The sequence below is a fragment of the Rhinatrema bivittatum genome, chromosome 3 (genome assembly GCF_901001135.1).
Source record: "Rhinatrema bivittatum chromosome 3, aRhiBiv1.1, whole genome shotgun sequence".
NCBI classification, from domain to species: domain Eukaryota; kingdom Metazoa; phylum Chordata; class Amphibia; order Gymnophiona; family Rhinatrematidae; genus Rhinatrema; species Rhinatrema bivittatum.
In genome coordinates this window covers 483250003-483269373 of record NC_042617.1, presented here as the reverse complement: position 1 = coordinate 483269373, position 19371 = coordinate 483250003, and the positions used below count along the sequence as shown (strand labels likewise).

General features: G+C 40.1%; 1 protein-coding gene across 2 annotated transcripts in view; it reads right to left on the bottom strand.

Moving 5' to 3' along the window:
• EVA1A (eva-1 homolog A, regulator of programmed cell death) overlaps positions 1-19371 on the bottom strand; it is an 816740-nt gene that overhangs the window by 102527 nt on the left and 694842 nt on the right. For both annotated transcript variants that reach the window (XM_029596048.1, XM_029596047.1), the window contains exon 6: positions 555-719. In XM_029596048.1, coding sequence (XP_029451908.1) covers positions 555-719 — 165 coding nt within the window. The remainder of the gene's footprint in view (positions 1-554; positions 720-19371) is intronic.

Here is a 19371-nt window from a genome sequence, read left to right as displayed (position 1 = left end):
GCCAACCAAGATGCTATATTTGGATCTCACTTTATTACTTCATTTTTGTATGCCAAATTAAAAAAATAAACCAGATCCCTTTAAACTTCTAAATATGTATTCCTCTGTACTAGATAATAATTAAGAACATAAGAACATGCCATACTGGGTCAGACCAAGGGTCCATCAAGCCCAGCATCCTGTTTCCAACAGTGGCCAATCCAGGCCATAAGAACCTGGCAAGTACCCAAAAACTAAGTGTATTCCATGTTACCGTTGCTAGTAATAGCAGTGGCTATTTTCTAAGTCAACTCAATTAATAGCAGGTAATGGACTTCTCCTCCAAGAACCTATCCAATCCTTTTTTAAACACAGCTATACTAACTGCACTAACCACATCCTCTGGCAACAAATTCCAGAGTTTAATTGTGCGTTGAGTGAAAAACAACTTTCTCCGATTAGTTTTAAATGTGCCACATGCTAACTTCATGGAGTGCCCCCTGGTCTTACTATAATAAATGTTATCAGTCCAAGTATGTTTCAGCAAACGCAATCAAAAGTCACAACTACAATACCTGGAAGTATGTGCTCTGTTATAAAAGGAGCCAAATCGGGATAAAACGTGCCATCTCCTATAACATTTGGGTCATACGTTCTCGGCTTCTGCAGGAAATGCGGCTGCTGTATTCCTTGGTAGTTTGTTGGTTTTGACTGGGATTCATATAGCAGTCTCTTGGGTACTGAAAGATAGGAAGAATGTAACAAAACAGTGATGAGTTATTTCAATCTGTAATAAATGGAAAGTACCATTTTTAGTAAATTATCATATTGCATTATAAGCAACTATAGTATCTAGTATCTAGCAGAACACTATCCTCCTTAGCAGATATTTTTTGTTCTGCTGTATCCCTTGGAGTAAAATATAACCAGCTAGTTTATGTGAAGTCTTGCTTGGCATCTGTACTAAATTGTTGTTAACACTGAGGCCGAAGTACTGAACAGCACAAAATTGTGCACACTAGTCTTGTGAGCATACTATTTTGCTACAGAGCTTCCATGCAAACTAGCTCATTAGCAAAATAGTGTATGCAGTTTTGTTATGAACTTTTTTTGCAAATATTTTTAACACCTCATTGAGGTGTAGCTAAAGTTTCTATACCATTACATTTACAAAGCTATTTTTGGGCATAGTTTTATTATGCACTCATAATTAATGAGCTGCTTTTCAGTGATTTGTTAACTATAAATTGTAATACAATTTCACACACAAAACTGCACATAAAAGAATAGCTATTTGTAATACAAGCAGTTGCTACATTTTGCACACTAAGGGGTAATAATTATATAACAGCCTGTCTATATTAGGTGGTTAAATACATATATGTTGTATCAGTTTTCACTGTGCACTCCTGCACATAAGAACACTTTGAAAATTATCCCACACAATTTACCAGTACACAATTCCACCTGTTATGTGTGTGAAAATGTTTTGGGAAAATGCATATGCATAATTTTAAAATGCAAAAGTATGCATATAAGTCCAAAATCTGCCCCAACTCAACTCCAGGGAATACTTCCACTCAATCCAGGTAAATTTACTGCTGATAGGCAGTACACATATACGTTTACCTTCATTTCAGGTGAGAAAATTTGAAAAGTCATTCCTGCAGATAAAGCACTAGTTTACCCATGGAAATGCCTTTGAAAATTGCCCTCTGTGGAGGTAATTTAGTAATATCACACATGCGCAAATGTGTGCATAAATTATGCTAATTTTCAAAGCTATACAGGGACAATTCAGGCCACTATTTTGTGAGCAGAATTTAAAAGGAGTATTTTCTCTCTGAACTACACAAAATGGAAGAAGGATAGCGAAGCATTAAGGATATTCTTCTATATGTAACAGAACTGAGAAATGCATATATGTAAGATATAAATACCATCACCATTTCTGAAAACATTTTTGAAAAAATCTTTTATTCTTTAGACCGCAAATGATTAAAAGTCCGGACGGCCTCATTTTGAAAACCAGTGAGGTACGTTGTCAGGCTTGCTGATGCGGCAAAAAGAAAAGAAATTAATTAATAACAAAGAAGATAAATATATTTAGGGCCAGATATTCGTACCTACGCACATTTGTGCCAGCAACCCGGCGCACACAAATCTACGCCTGATTTTATAACATGCACGCGCGTGTTATAAAATCCAGGGTCGGCGCGTGTAAGGTGCACACTTGTGCACCTTGCATGCACCAAGCCCGATGGCTTTCCCCATTCCCTCTGAGGCCGCTCCAAAATTGGAACGGCCTCGGAGGGAACTTTCCTTCTGCCCCCCCCCCACCTTCCCCTCCCTTCCCCTATCTAACCTGCCCCCAGCCCTACCTAAATCCCCCCCACCTTTATTTTTTTATTTACGCATGCACTCGGCCGGCGCACGATCCCTGGTCCCAGCGGCAGTGGAGAGGCCTCTGGTCCCGCCCATGCCCTGCCCCTGGATTGCCCCCATCCCACCCCACCCATTTTTCAAGCCCTGGGACTTACACGCGTCCCGGGGCTTGCGCGTGTCACTGGGCCTCTGCAAAATAGGCTCGGTGCGCGCAGGAGCGGGTTTTCGGGGTTACCGCGCATAACCTTTGTTAAATCCGCCCCTTAGTGTTCAACTCGTGAGTGGCTTGTCGTTAAAAATTAATATTTATGGCTTCCTTTTTGGAATAGTATACCACTATAATGGCCATATAAGCGATCAGTTATGTCACAAGTATTACTCTGATCTATTCTGACTATGAACTTGAATTAACATTCTGTTTTTTAACTTGCATAAAAAAATATTAGTTTGATGAAGAGGACCTATGATTATATTCTAATTTGCTTTGGTATTGTATATGATGGTCTTTGTATAAATAGTGTGCTTATAGTATACTTTTTGATGATACATTGAAACTGGAAAGAGGTAACGAACACCAGAAGCTTTGACTGAGAAAGGCCTGGTTATTGCAAGTCGGGGAGAAGTATGTTTGCAAATTGGGGGACTTTGGGGGAAAAAAAAGCTTTCTTGGATATCTGGGCATATATATTCATTCTTTATCACACAAAGCACCAATTATTGTTTTAAATGAAGTCCAGATTGATTGTTAATGTTTGTTGAATATGTCTCCTACTTGTTTCTTTTTATTGTTATTGTAATAACTGTCAAGGATAAACACTTTTAGATGGGGTAGAGGGTGGAGTGGCATTAGTAATATCTTTGTAGTAAAATATCTTGCTTATATAATCTTCTGTTTAGGGATAATACAAAGAAGTGCTATTGTGTATTGTAGTGCAGATATATTTTTGGATAGACAAACTTAAATATAAAACATATCCTTGGCACTGCTGCCAGTGTGTTAAACTTCAGGCTAGCTAGAACAAAGACCTTGGATACTGACTGGAGAACTCTTATCTCTAATATCATTTGAGATTATGCAGTTCTCTATGCAAAAATGAACCCCACTTTTTATAAAAAGTGTGACATTTTCAGTCAAAGAGTTATGCATGGTGCTTATCCATATGCATGGACTGTGCATGTATTATGCCTATTCAGTTCTATAAAAGTAAGTGAAACAAAGGAGCAAAACTCTCCCACCAATAGCAATGGACAACACCCTCGGGACCAGCATCAATGAGCGGGTCTGTCTGCCTGATGGTCCATGTTCAATCAGATTCTGACCCCAGATGCCTGCACCCAGCTGCTGAGTCTTCCAGACCTGCACACAGATGACTACAGCCACACAGATGTCTTAACACAGAGATGCTATCCATCTCCAGCTGCTGTTCGTCAGCATGGTGAGGGAACAAACTAACTTCTCATTAAGAAGGTTTGAAGATATTTTTAGTTTTGGGGTAGACAGCCTGTAATTTTTCTGAAATAAATCTGTGGAAATTTTAAGTCAATAATCTATTGTGCTACTTTAGAAACTGTGAAAATGCATCTAAGTATTTAAATTGCTGAAGCAACTGCTAAAGTAATCAATTATATTTTAATTGATAAAAATCTCTCATTTTAGATAAACTTAATGCATCTTTGTTCTTATTAAAATGAATTCTAATCACCAATAGTGTGAGCAAACGATACATTCTTAAACACTGTAATTAGTATAGTTGGAGGTTCCAATTACTCAACAAATGCATGGAACTTTATGTGAATGTTATTTTTTGAGCATATTGGTCACACAGTTTTCTAACAGGCCATTTCTGGAGACAAAGCATTTCTTTACCTGCAGAAGTCTCTGAAAATGACCCTCCCTAAGGGCAAATACTGTATATTTTTGGAAATATTCCTTACTATTTGCCCTTGTGTCATGCAAAGCACCCCTTGTATAATTTTGCACATATAGTACATTGGCCTCAATGTCAGTAAAGTGTTTGAGCAGCAAGACAAGGGAACAGAGACAGAACATTTGATTTGTTAAAAACCTGTGAACAGATATGCAATGCGCTGAAGAAGCCAGCATTATCAATACTCTTCTTCTAAGTAAAGTGCAAAGAAATCTTGCCCATTCTTCTCCCCTTAGCGGTATATTTCTTTTTCTTTTTTTTTGATTGAGAAGTTTCCTCCTGCTCCTTTGGGCTTTTAGCTCAGCTGGTACCAGAGCAAGGATCAGGTGCTATGTGCCTTTATTTGCAACTACCTGGGGGTTTTTCCCCTACTTTCTATCCTCTTTCAATCAACTTTAGCCTAGTTATTGCATTAACAGCCATTGCATGGCAGGGGAGCAGGACCACAAACCAAGGTTCTTTCTAGAACCCTGTAATCGGGGGCTCTAAATCCATCCACTAAGGGATGACATTATACCATGACTTTGACTGCCTTTCCTTCTTTCCTTCCCCCCCCCCCCCCCCCCAGCAGACCTGCGCCAGGAATCGAATCCAGGTTTCTCTGCATGTGTGCACTACCATTGAGTTCCCAGGCTGGTATATTTCTAATAGAAGAATGGTAGATATATTGGTTTCTATAGATCATCAGCAGTTAGGAATCTAGATTTCAAAGATGGAGGTCAGGAATTGAAGAAACGGAAATTGTGGAATATGAGAATGAGACCCGTGAAAAGCAAGAGTTGGAAGAAAGAGGTGGGAAGCACAACAGAGGAGAAAAGTTAGTTGGATCCTTTAAGAGGAATATACAATCAAAGTAATATCACAATGACAGTCATAATTCCAGTTAGGTTCTTGTGTCAAAGAACTTGCCCGGTAATTTCTATGTTATTACTTTAACTCCTAACTCCACCACTCCTGTCTGACCAGTCCATATAATTTAACTTCACAAAATGGTAAGATACCAGTCAACAAATAGGGAGATAAGAAAAATACAGAGAGAATATGGGTCTATTAGAACCAAGCATACTTTGTTATTCTGTAAGTGATATGTCAATAGTATTTATTAATTTACTTTTTATATAGTTTTTCTTAGCTATTTGTCTTTCGTTAATTCTCACAGTGGATTGCAATTCAATTTTAAAAAAAATACAAATTGCGCAATGTAAAGCCAAAATGGTTTTAACAATTTTACCCAGTCAATCCTCTCCCCTATCCCACACACATCCAATCTTATGAATGTTTCCATTTATAATAACCCAGAGGATTCTAAAGCCTGTTCACAGATCCTTGCCGTAATACTTTTCAAAAACCGGAGATAATTTTCAACTGTCTGAATATCATGGAGAAGTGTGGTTCACAGGACTGGAGTCAATAACTAAAGGCCAAGTGATGCCTCACCTCTAACTGAACCACAGAAGTAAATCCAGGTGTGATGATCTCAATGTGCACAACGGTTTGTGGTTCAAGAGAGAAATTCTGCCAGATATATCAGGCATTCTATTTTTAAACAGTGATAAATCATTATGAGTATTTTAAACTTTATTCAGAATTCTACTGGGAGCCAATACAAATTAGCCAGAATTGGTATAACATGGTCCCATTGCTTGGTCCTAACATTTTAGTTTAATGTTTCTTTCCTTAAAGAAACACAATCACTCATCTTTAAAACATACATACAAAGCTTTCACTGTTTTTAGATTGTATGGAATTTCAATTATATGAACTTTTTTTCTGCTGTGAAAGTTTAATATAATTTTTTTTAAAAAAAACATGAAGACCACTATACAAATCTGGTCATATTCCTAAAACTGCAGTTTAGTCTTACCAAAGTGGAACTTTTGTAGATGAGAACTACAGTCAAGCATTGCTTATCTAGACAGGTTGGGGCCAGCAACCATTCCACACAGCATTTTGAAATGCATCACAAACTCTCAATTGCTGATAGAGATGGAATTGGTTTAAAACAAAAAGCAAAAGCCATTCATTATGAAGAAGACTGTAATTGTATTCTTGCAAGCCATGTAAAGAAGGGACAGATTGCCAGAAATGTGATCAGTGAGTCACCTCTAGATAGGATTATTTCTTATTTTGGTTCAAGGTGAAATGCTGTGGAAGTGAAATATATTCCTGCAGCATTTGGTCTTGAAGACATCAATATCCAATAAGGTGGTCAGCAGAGAAGTTATCCAGATAAACATACTGCTTTATATATGTGGTTAAAGCTACCTAGATAAAGTTATCAGGTTATCTTTGCCATTCACCAGCTTACCAAACATGGAAAACAAATGTAGCACCACTATTTGCACATCCCAGCCTGGACTTTTAGTGTTACCAGACGCCCACACATTGAAGCTGACCATTTACATGAACAATGGGTTCCACTGCTTGATGTATCAACCCAAGCTGATGTACAAAGTTTAGTAGATAATTGGCAATCATCTTTGCACTCAGTTCTTGACAGCCTAGCTCCAAAGAAACTGTATCATTTTTTTTTCTCATAGGAACCAAGCTCCTTGGTATTCTCTTGAGTTAAGGAGTTCAAAAAAAGATCTGGAGGAAAAAGAAGTCCAATAACAATTTGGACCTTTACCAGTCTAAGGGGGTCATTTATCAAAGTGTTATATGGCGTTTTAGCATGTGTTAAGCCGTTTTTGTATGCAAAAAATGCCTTTAATGTATGCAAAAACGCCATTAACACATGTGAATGCACCATAACGTTTGGTGGGATACAAATGAGAAAAAGGGGAGGATATTGGGGCAGGAATTTCAGCCAAGTGGGCTGGGCTCACAGTTTTGGAAAGCCATATCGCAAATCTGAACTACACCTTCGGAGTGAGGAAACTCAAACAACCTAGCTTGATGTTACCCAGGTAGAGAGTCCATCAAGCTAGGTTGAGAGAGCATTGCACAAATCTCATCTTGGAGTGAGTTTCCTCACTCCAAAAGTCATCAAATCTTCACAAGAGAGCACTGTTCTGTTCATACGTCTCACTTCGAATGTCAATGTGGCCCCTAACCCCTACACTAATACCTAAACCTCACCTCGAGTTATTAGGTGGGCCTCCCATAGAGATATAAATACCTATCTAGCATGAGGGGAGTATGGCTAGTCAGTCTCTCTCTCTCTCTCCAGTGGTTGTATGTAATTTGCACTTCAAATAGGTATTAGCACAAATTGTGATAAAACACACCCTTTTTCCTATCACATGCAATATTTACTGCATTTTGATAAATCCAGGCCTAAGCTGCCATCGATTATGCTGAGTGGTTCACTCTTTAGTGCAACCACCAAAGGGGGGGAGGGGGCCCTCTTATTCTGAGCCCTCAAGTTTCTGTGAGGATATAGCATTCTTTTTCCAATGAAAAATAATGAAACTGGCAGGAAGCTTCTCTAGTAATTCCATCAAACCTGTATCACTATCTCCTCTGGATCCTGGTTAGTCTTTTTCCCTTCCTCCCACAGCAGAAATCTGTTCTTTTCCAGTCTCACTGAAGGATAAGTTATGCCCGTTTAATACATGCTCAGCTGCTCTAATTAAGAATCTGAGATCAGATCTAGTGGACTATATAAATTTTATAGTACATGCTTCCTTGTCTGAAGGCTTCTTATCATCAGTATTATAGTTTGCAGTTGTCCATCGTATCATTAAGAAATAAGGCACTGATCTTTCAGACTTTAATAATTATTGTCCCATCTCTACACTTCCAATGTTATCAGGGCAGTCCACACCCAACTACAGGAATTCTTAGATGACAATAACATTCTACGTGAGGCTCAAAATAGTTTTTGTCCCCACCATAATACAGAAGCTCTACTTCTAATTTTTTTTTTTTTAAGAAATTTTATATACCGACATTCATAAGCATATCACATCGGTTTACAGATAACAGGGGATAAATATATTGCAACTGAGAGGGAAGTATAAAGTTACATGTAACAAGGTATACTGAACTTGGAGGAGTTGTAGAAGGTGGTCAGGTGACCTAGGCAAGGAATTTAAATAGAAAGAAACCATAAATATAATACTATGTACATAATATACCTGTATTAAATTAAAAGTGAGGCTACGAAGAAGGCTGGGGGTGGAATCTATAACTAATATACCTGAAATGATTAAGCAGTTATAAAAAGATATGAAGTTCAGGGCAATGATGCATGGGTACGAAGTAAACGGCAAATATACAAGGGAGAGAAGTTACAAGGCGGTTATACAAGGAGATGCAATTAAGCATTCTTTTTGAATTAAGCAAATTTTGATTCAATTTGGACGGAATTTGATTCTGGACTTAAATACCTTTTGATATTGTTGGACCTTTCACCAACGTTTGACACACTTAACCATTCTATTCTCTTAGGCCAACTTTAATCCATAAGTATTATATCTAGTCTTATCAGTGGATTTCTTCTTTCCTCTCAAATCGCTCCTACCGAGTAGTTATTGGGGATATAGGGTTCTTAGTTTTCTCCATTTTTTTTTTAATATTTACACGTTACCTCTCTGTACTGTTTTGTCTCAGCTTAATATTTATTTATTTATTTATTTTTTAAAAACTTTTCTATACTGTCGCTAAGTTATATACCATCGCAACGGTTTACAAATAGGCACATAGACTAAGGTAAGTAAATGTAGGCTATCTTACATTCTAACAGGTGCCAATAAAGTTCGGTTACAATTCATAAATAAAATCATTATTTGAGTAATGTTGGTCAAGTCCAGGTATATTATTGAATTACTATCGCTTTGAAATATTACTTCTTAAATGTAGGATTGAGTAAATTCATTCTCATCTGCATACCTTGTACTTTCATTCTCTACCCTCCATACTCTTTAGTGAAGGCTTTTTTAAAGAGCCATGTTTTTAAATTTTTCTTAAAAGTTTTGAGATTATTCTGTAATCTGAGTTCGGGGGGGCATCGTGTTCCATAGTATGGGCCCAGCCAATGATAAAGCCCTTTCTCTCACGTGGGTTCATTTTGCTGACTTTACTGAAGGGATTGTTAGTAGTGCTTTGTTTGCTGAGCGGAGGTTTCTTTGTGGAACGTGTACTCGTAAGGCTGTGTACAGTTACTTTTAAACTGTTTGCAGAGAACATATAGGGGGTTTTTTTCCCATCATGTCTTCCCTTAGTGCAACATTTGAAAAGCTTTCCAGTTGCTTTTCAATAACAATCTATAACAATCTGTAAATATCTTATTTTATAATATATTTTACATTTTATATCTAAACTTATATTACTTGTATTATTTCCATAGTTCAGTGCCTGTTATTTATTCAACCTGCCTTATGTTATTGTTTAGTTTTGTTTGAAATCAGTTCCTTGTAAAGAATATATATGCTGCATTTGTGTTCCTTGTAAACCGATGTGATGTTCCCAACAAATGTCGGTCTAGAAAAACTTTAAATAAATAAATAAGTAGATAGATAGATAGATAGATAAATAATTAAATAAACAATCTAGATTGAATCTTACGATGGAGATTTTGTTACTCTCTCATTCAGAACCAGAGAATTTCTCAGACAGATGGCTATTTAATGGTATTAATATTCCTATCAGGTCTGAAGCTAGAGACCTGGGCGTTTTGATTGACTCTAAGCTCTCTTTACAACCCCATATACAATCTTTGGTGAGGGGCTCTTTCCATAAACTCCACCTTTTATGCTCCTCTAAGCCATTCTTAAATCTCTCAGACACTGATCATGAATTCACCAAATTAATGTAATTCTCTTTATCTAGGCCTGCAAAAAAATACAATTCATGTGCTACAGCTTATCCAAAATTCAGCAGCCTGCCTGGGGTATCTGGTACTTCATTAGATGCACATATCACCCCAATTTTGGCTACACTCCACTAGCTTCCAATAGAGCAGTAGATCCAATTTAAAATAATAAATCTGATTTTTAAAGTCACTAAATGTCATGTTCCTTCTCTTCTTTTCCACAGTTTTCTACTGTCCTCCTTATAATCTGTACTCAACAGATCATAGATTATTGGTGATCGATACACATAAATCCATTTGCTTACCTGAGTCAAGTTCTTGTATTTCTAGACTATTCCCCTATGGAATTGTCTGCCAGAAACACACAAAATGGAATATGACCTATTACGTTTTAGAAAGATGTTAAAAACTTATTTCTCTAGTGATCTCAAGGGATTATAGCAAAAGATTATAGTATGCCTTGTTATGACTAATGACTAGCAAATTTTTACTGTTGTGTTTAAGATTTTAATATGTTTGTTGAATTTAATTTTTGTTTGTTTAGTCTAGGCATTGTATTAGTTTGTGTACTGTTTGTAACTTACTCTGTTTTTAATATATATGTAATTCTTGTGACCCACTAAGATCTGTGGATTAGTGGGCTACATATAATTTTCAAAATAAATAAATACCCATTCCATTCGCCCCGATGATAAAACAAAATATAGCAAGCAAGTGCCTGATCCTCCTCACACCCTCCTCCAAAAAAAAAATTGTTGCTCGAATCTTCACCTCCACTCCAAAACCCCCAACCTGCAAAACTGGACCTGAAGTCCAGCAAGAGGAAAGGCTTTTGCCTCTTCTCACTGAATACTGAGTGCCAATAACTGACAGCTACCAACACTTACTATTAATTTAGTCACTTCACAATTCAGATCTCAGTACTGAATGTGAATTGGCTGCTTCCCTCACAGTACGCTCTGAATCAGGCTTGGTCAGTGAAGAGACGAGTACCTATTCAGAACTCACCGAGAAGGAGGCAGACAATCCCCATTCAGTACTGAGTTGAGTTCTGAATAAGAATTGGCTCCTTCACCCTAGAATGAAATTTATAAATGAATACTAAGTGTTGGTATTTAGCCCAAAGATTCTCTCCTCCACTTCCTGGACATTCTTGAAAGTTTGTGGGGAAGGAAGGTGTGGATTTGGCTCTCAATATTTTTTTTCATATGGGGAAGATTGAGAACTTGGTATGCTACATTTTATTTTATCTTGGAGATGGAGAGGATTAGGTGCTCAGCCTGCTACATTTTATTTTATCTTGGGGGCAGCAGAGGGGCAGAATCCAGCATTTGGTCTGCTAAATTTATTTTAGCTATCTGGCTAATTTAGGAAACAACTTCTCTGAGCAGAATTAGCTGGCTAGCTTTATCCAGCTAGCACTGAATATCATTCCCACCCATTAGTATACAACAGCATCATTGCTGGGAATTTCTGAGTATAATGCAAAGGGTTATGAAGTCTCACTACCGGATATATTTAGTCATGTCCCTAGAAGATCCCTCTGCCACTTCTTATTATCTGGCTAAAATTTAGCTGGTGAATAGGAGACATTTTTAAATGCCAAAGTTTGTCCAGCTAACTCCAAAAGTTAACAGGATAAATGCTTTGAATATTGACCTCACAGCCTTCTGAGCAAGCTAAGCTCAATCACGGCCATATTAGAGTAGTTCTTAGTAGAGAAGATCTGGTTGATCAGTTCACTATAAGGTTCATATTCAGAAGCATTTAGCCAGAGAATTTAGAAATTATCCAATTAAAATTTGGTTGGGTAAGTCAGGGGAGTTCTGGGGGCATAACTGGGAGGATATGAGTTAGCCAGATAGCTTACCCAGCTAACTGGTCATCCCATACACCTGTCCTAAAGATAACCAGATAAGTTTACCTGGGTAATGTTAAGATAGCTGGATATATTCAGCTGTGGGGCTGCGCTGTTGAATATATAGACTAAGTTAGCCAGATATGTTTATCCAGCTAACAAGTCAAGCCACACAGGAGCTGAATATGGACCTCTATATGCTCAGAATGAATAGGGATTGGGAAAGAGCTAGAAACAAGCAAGAAATGATCAGAAAAGAGCAAAAATAAGTGCAAAAAGTCAGTTAAGATTAAATAAAATATTGTGAAGGAAAATTAGAAAAAAAAGAGCAGCAGCAAAGGAACAAAAGAAGAGGGCTTGAAGAGAGTGAATGTAGGAAAAAGAGCAATAGCGGGACTATCCAAATTTTTAGCCAATGTGACTCCATCTTAGCATTTGAAAATTCACATGACCCCAGGGGATGACCCAAAGAAATTAGCAGGGGCACTGACCTCCTCCAACAATCTTCTCCTTGCACTCTAGCAGATCCCACTTCTCAACCTCCCCCCACCCAAAGGCACCTCCTCTCTTAATCTCGCCCCCTCCAAATGACCTCCTTTCTTAACATCCTCCCTTCTAGCAGACTTCCTCTCTCAAACTTCACTCCTCTCACCTCCCCAGCCCATCATCCCTTCATCCCTTTTTACATCCTCTAGCTGATTCTCACAAGCCTTTTTCATAACCCTCAATGATCCTCTGTCATCCCCTCCCTCTCACCCCATCCCTTATTCCCTCCTCACTCTCATTCTTTCCCATCCCCATGTCCTTCCCCCAAACCTTTTCCCACATTCCTTTTCTCTCCTCAGGTCATCTTATAGCCCTCAGTTGATCTTCTGTCATTCTCACTCTCTCATCCTCTGTAGCCAAACTCTCTCCACCCTAACCAACTCTCAAACCCCTTCTGCCTCCCATCCCTCTCTTCAAATAGCCCTTCCTCCAAATATTCCCTTGGCCAGGGTCAGGGGCAACATTTTCCATTGGACCATGGGCCAAAGGTGAATGATATGATAGCTGATGGGAAGACAGGGCAAGCTGATGACAAGGGCAATATATTTCACTTGGTTGGTTCAATAGTGGGTGAGGAAACATCAGCAATGGCAATCTTCACTGGTCCATGCATATTCAGCCCTCCCCCCATAGCTGGGCCTAAGCCTAACGGTGATCTGCAAGCAGCAGCGGCATTAGAAATGACAGTCAGCATGTAGCCTTGATCCTTTTTTGTGTAGGGCTTCCTGTTACCACAGTAGCTACAGGGCCTATGAATGTGCACTAACTCACAGGCTTCATGCTGACTTCCACTTCTAATGCTGCTGTAGCTGGCACTGATGAGTGCTGCCATTTAAGGCACTTGTGACCCCAGCTGAAGATTTTATGACCCCATTTGGGATCCCGACCCACAGTATGGGAAGGCCTGAGCTATAGAAAACTGGCCTCATGCATATATTATCATAGTGTGTCTACAGTAAGTGGAATTAAAGTCCCAAATAAACAGACTTTGACTCTGTCTGAATGTTTGCAACTGCTAAGTCATTAGGGTACAGGAGCAGAAAAAGAGACAACAGTATTGATATTTTTCATTTGCCCCTTGTTAAAAAGGAATTATTTTCAAAATGTATATATACTGTACTATTGTATATAATTAACCTCCTCTTTCTCTCTCTATTTTTCCTCCTCCCAGTTTACAGCCCCTGTTAATTGTAACTGCATCTCTTCATCACGTTTAGTTATGTTCTTGGTTTGTTCTTCACACCCCTGTTTCATGTAAACCAGCATGATGTGAACGCTTTCATGAATGCCGGTATAGAAAAACCTTAAATAAATAAATAAATAAAAAATAAAATCTCCATTTAAAGCCCTGTTCTGAGGGAAAGATAATAATAAAAAAAAAATTATATATATATATATCAACAATCAAGCTCAGGGTTCACAGATCTTGACTTGCAGTTCACACTAGGTGAGATGCCAAAATGATTACCTGGTTTTATTTTGTAGGTTTCTTTCCACCACTGAAACTATAAGGAAAGACCAAGACACACTGCTGTCTTACTGCTATAAAGTTCAAGCACGTTGAAAGACATGATGCAGAAAACTGAGTTAAATAGCCAAGTTGGTGTAATTGTGAAACAATAAATAACATAAAAGAATCCTATCACCACAAGATCTCTTCTGTTAAAAATGTTTTAAACTCTGTTTTGAAAGATTTGACTTCCAAATTAGAACAAAGTAATCCTGAGGGGATTTGAGGTTTATGACATCATGAATAGGTAATTTCAATCCGACAATTAAACAGTTAGATCTAACAATCAACCAGCTCGTTCTTTTTCAAAATCTCATTTAATAGCATAAGCTGTGCCAAGGCTCGCCTAAGACTTGTGCAGTCACCACAATTTCTCAAAAGAAATAACATCTTCCTTTGAGCAAAAAACACTGAGCAGTGGAAGGATTGTTAAAGCAGCAGTACTACTGGAAAATAGCCATCAACAGGCCTCCATTCTTTCTAGTTATTTAATTTCCAAAATAAAAAAAAAGACATCAACGTTAAAAGAATGCTACTGATTATAAAAATCAACATTACTTTGTACCTCTGGAGAAACAAAAAGTCAACTGCACTCATTACAACAGGATAGCATCATTGTTGGGGATTGCTAGGGTTATGAAGTCTCATTTTAAAAACATGACAAAGGGAGATTACAAGATTGGACGTTTTCATTATAGATAAATCAAAGAGTGCCTGGAAACAATGTTTAAGCCAAAGAGGCCTCACAGAAAGGGTAAGTCATAGGAAGTGCTAGGTGACAGTGCTTGTTGTAGGAAGACTTCAGAGAAAATGGAATTTAAAAAATATAATATTTTAAGAGCTTTTTTTAAAGTGATTTTGAACTGCCATGAAAGCCGGATGCTGCCATGGGCATCTATTGTCACACAACGTCTCCTGGATCTGAAAACCAGTAGAAATGCTGCATTTCTGCAATGTACAAATAGCACTGGAGGCACTACATCCCCAGAGACCTAACTCTCCATTTGACAAAGAGCGGCCAAAGTCCATGCATGTTGTTAGTAAATAGGAGATTAATGGGGCCTTCTTACTAACATAACAACATAAGAACATGCCACACTGGGTCAGACCAAGGGTCCATCAAGTCCAATATCCTGTTTCCAACAGAGGCCAATCCAGGTTACAAGTACCTGGAAAACACCCAAACACTAAGTAGATCCCATGCTACTGATGCCAGTAATAGCAGTGACTATTCCCTAAGTCAGCTTGAGAACTTATCCAAACCTTTTTAAACCCAGCTGCACTAACTGCACTAACCACATCCTCTGGCAACAAATTCCAGACCTTAATTGTGCATTGAGTGAAAAAGAATTTTCTCTGACTAGTTTTAAATGTGCTACATGCTAATTTCATAGTATGCCCTCTAGTCCTTCTATTACGTGAAAGAGTAAATGACCGATTCACATTTACCTGTTCTAGACCTGTCATGATTTTAAATACCTCTATCATATCTCCCCTCAGCTGTCTCTTCTCCAAGCTGAACAGCCCCAACCTCTTTAGCCTGAGGCATAGAAAGTACAGCAGCATCAATGCACTGTGGTCATCACAGCACCAAGTGCCGTGAGGGTCCTGAGTCATCGAGTGTCCCAAGGGATCAAGCCAAAAGCACCTTGACATTGAGTGCAGCAAAGGCACCCTGGCACCGAGGTCTCAAGTGCATCAAGGACACAGAGTCATTGATTGCAGCGAGGGCACCATTTCATTGAGTGCACTGCACTGCAGCATCGAGGGCATAGAGTACATCGAGGGCATCGAGGGCACCATAACATCGAGTAGGGATGTGAATCGTTTTTCTGACGATTGAAAATATCGTATGATATTTTCAAAGTTGCCAGAAATCGGGGGCTCCCCGAAACCGATAGGAAAACCCCACAAAAGTGTTTGTGGGGTTCCCTTTAAAAATGGCGCGGGCCATCCAGTGCTCCTACCATGTGACAGGGGCCAGCCAATGGCATGGATACCCTGTCACATGATAAGAGCAAAGGGCCATCGGTGCCATTTTTATTAGCGGCAACCGACGGCCCGAGAGCGGGAGATCGCTCCTGGGACCCCAACTGGACCGCCAGGTACTTGTAAAAAGTTTTGGGGGGGTCGGGAGGGTGGGGGGAAGCTAAGGGATCTGTTTTAAAGGGTCGGGGTGGGTTTTTTGTTTATCGGCTCGGGCGCAGCCGATAAAAAAAAAAAACGATCGGACCGCATGAAAAAAATTTCACGATGTGAATCGGAACCGGAATCGGAACCGATTCCGGTTCCGATTCACATCTCTAACATCGAGTGCAGCAAGGGCACTGTGTCAACGAGTGCGCTGCACCGCAGCACCGAGGGCATCGTGACATAGAGTGCATCGAGGGCACGGCACCACGGGCAGGGAGGCCTCAATGTCCAAACCAGTGCAGCAAGACTCCAGTTCCACAGATGCCAACGGCACCGAAGGCCACCGTGGCATTGTGAGCAGTCATGCACCTTGACACAATGAGGGTGACCCTGGACCTCGACGGCATCAAGGGGACCATGGTACCCAAGGATGGGCCCCATCCCCAACACGGTCACAACATTGATGCATTGGACAAATGATGCACTGGTCACAGCTATGCACGGGCAACCTATCATGGGCATGGCACCGAAGTGCGATAGCAAGCTGCTAGCCCAGGTTCCGCTCACCTCGGCCTACACAGATCACCGACAGACTGCATAACCAATCCTGTCAGAACTGTGGAAAAAAAAGAAAAAACAGACAGAACACAGAGAGGACACAATTACCAAACCTGCAGAAGCAGGTTTTTTGTTTGTTTTTTTTTAAACAACAGACTCTGCCAGGCTACACAGAGGAGAAACTATCATGCGGCCAGCAGACAGTGGGAAATAAGAACAAAATTACCAGAAGAAAAAAGCTGCAGCTCTAGAAAAAAATCCCTTCAAAACTGTAATGAGAGAGATAAGCTAAATACCGAAAAAAACATTTTCTGAGAAAAAAGAGCATGAGCTCCACAACCGTGAGACAACAGCTCTGTGGAAAAGCAAAGGCTGAGGGAGACTCTGCCTAGGGGGTAGGGTTATCCCTACAGCTGCACATGCTCAGTAGGGTATGCTGAAAGCTCTAGAATCTTTGAGATCAAAGTTCTGTGCTGGGCTCCATCCGATGATGTCACCCATGTGTGAGGACTACCATCCTGCTTGTCCTAGGAATACTACCACATTGCGGTGGTAAGATTTAAATTAGGGAAAGGAGCAGAGTTAGGGCAGGGTTTGAGTGGGGAAAAGAGAATTGTTTTTTTCCGGTAGCGCTGCTGGCAATAATGTTTTAGACATTATTGCCGGTAGTAGTGCCGAAAATAACACTATCTTTTTCAGTGACGCTATGGGGGTGATAGTGTGCGGTGCAGCTGCAACCGCGGCGGGTGAAAACACACTGCCACGATGCGGCTAGCTGCACACTATTGCCCCGCCCCTTTTTTTTTTCTCGCGTCATCAGTCCGCCCCAATCATTGTGGAATGATGAATCCCCCAGTAAAATGGACATTGATTCCTATCCAAATTTAGCAGACTAGCACATTGCAATGTGTAAATCCCCTATATGAAGGCAATGCCTTCCAACTCACTGAGTCAAAATCAAGTCTATTGCTGGTTTTAAATGCCTTCCTTTTCAATTTATGTTTTAAGATTCTTGGAGCATATCTATAATTATAAAATAATTAGTATAGTAATTTAAAAAAAATGTGACTTTCCATGATATGTACTTTGCTTTCCAGAACGTTTTTGATGGTTATCCTGGACTTTTATCAAATATTCTCAAAATTTGTCATGATAATCTTAATTTATAGCCCTAACTATCCCAATTTCTGTTTTATTTCACAGCCTGCTTGTAATTCATCTGTAACCTATAGACTGGCAAACACTTATGTAATCTTCTGCCCTCACATTATGTTTTTTGTTTTGTTTTTTTACTGTAGCATCAGTGCTTTGCTTTTTTTATACTTACCACTGGCTAGTCATCCTGAAACTAAACGCAGAAATATTTGGAACCAAGCTCCTTAACCTCATTCAGACATGTCTTAATACAGAAGTATTTCAAAACAATTGTAAACTCAAATGACTCATGCAGACCAAGAGGAGTTTTGTAAAATTCCTAGAGTGGGAGTCAGATAAAAAGGCAGTTTTAATTTCTCGGAAAACATCCACGTCATCCCCTTCTCTTCTAACTCACACCTACATGAATTTAAATCAAGTGCTCAGATTCAGTAAGTCAGGACAAAAGTCATTTCCGACAAGTGTTGCAATCTGCCCTTGATCTGGTTTCTGGGGAAATTCACTACCCTATGAACTAAGAAGCAAGCAGTCTTTGGGGCCGATGCAATAAAGGCGCGTAGAAAGCGGGCGGTGAACAGTCAAGCGCCCGCTCTCTTAACGTGCGCATGGTGCCCCAAGGGGAGGGGAGCGCTATGCAATATTTAAATTAGGGGGTCCCTTACTGCCGTACGCCGGTCACGAAAACAGGCGTCGTTAAAACCCGGCGTCGGCTTTCGTGACCACCATTCGGCAGTAAGGGAAACTGACGCCAATAAACCCGACATCAGTTTTCGTGGCTGTCCGCCACTAAGGAGCTTTTTTTTTCTTTTTTTATGCTTTTGCAGCACCTGTGTCAGGAATGGCCAGCAAAGCCAGAGAAAGGGGAGGGGTGTAAAGGACAGGACAGGGAACAAAGCAATCGGGTCACAACCAGGTTCACCGGATTTTCATACCAAGCTCTTGCTAAATCTCCGTGCAGGGTTAAACCTCCCCACTCGTACGCACGCACCTTACCGGGCTCGTGCTTCCTGGGGTTATTGGAGAGCTCGAGGACTAGCACCTCACGGCCCTCGGCGCTACGCCCCACTGGGTAGATGTGGCTGATGGTCGGGCACTGCAGCCACACAGACAGGAGCACCTGGCGCAGCTCCGGGTAGCGGTGGCACTCGAACGAGATGCCATCGTCCGGGTTTAGCTGGCGGCACTGCCACGTGCCTGACACAGCAGAGCAGGCTGCAGACGACCGCCAGCAGCAGGCAGCCCCTTCCTGGCATTGCTCCCTTCGTCGGATCGGCCTGGCTCCAGGCTGCAGCGTCGCTCTGTTCTTCTTCTCGCCTTTGTCTCTCTGCCACGCTCCCATCTTCCCTCAAGCGGAAGCCTAGACACGAAAACCAACGCCGGGTTTATTGGCGTTGGTTTTCATGGCTGTCTGCCGGTAACGAAAACCGACTCCATTAAACTTGGCATTGGTTTTTGTGATGGGCCCGATCGTCAATTGTTTTTCTTTCATTATTCTTTTTCTTCTTTTTTTGATGTGCACATCTATTAACGCCTGCTCCTGGCAGGCGTTAATAGATACACA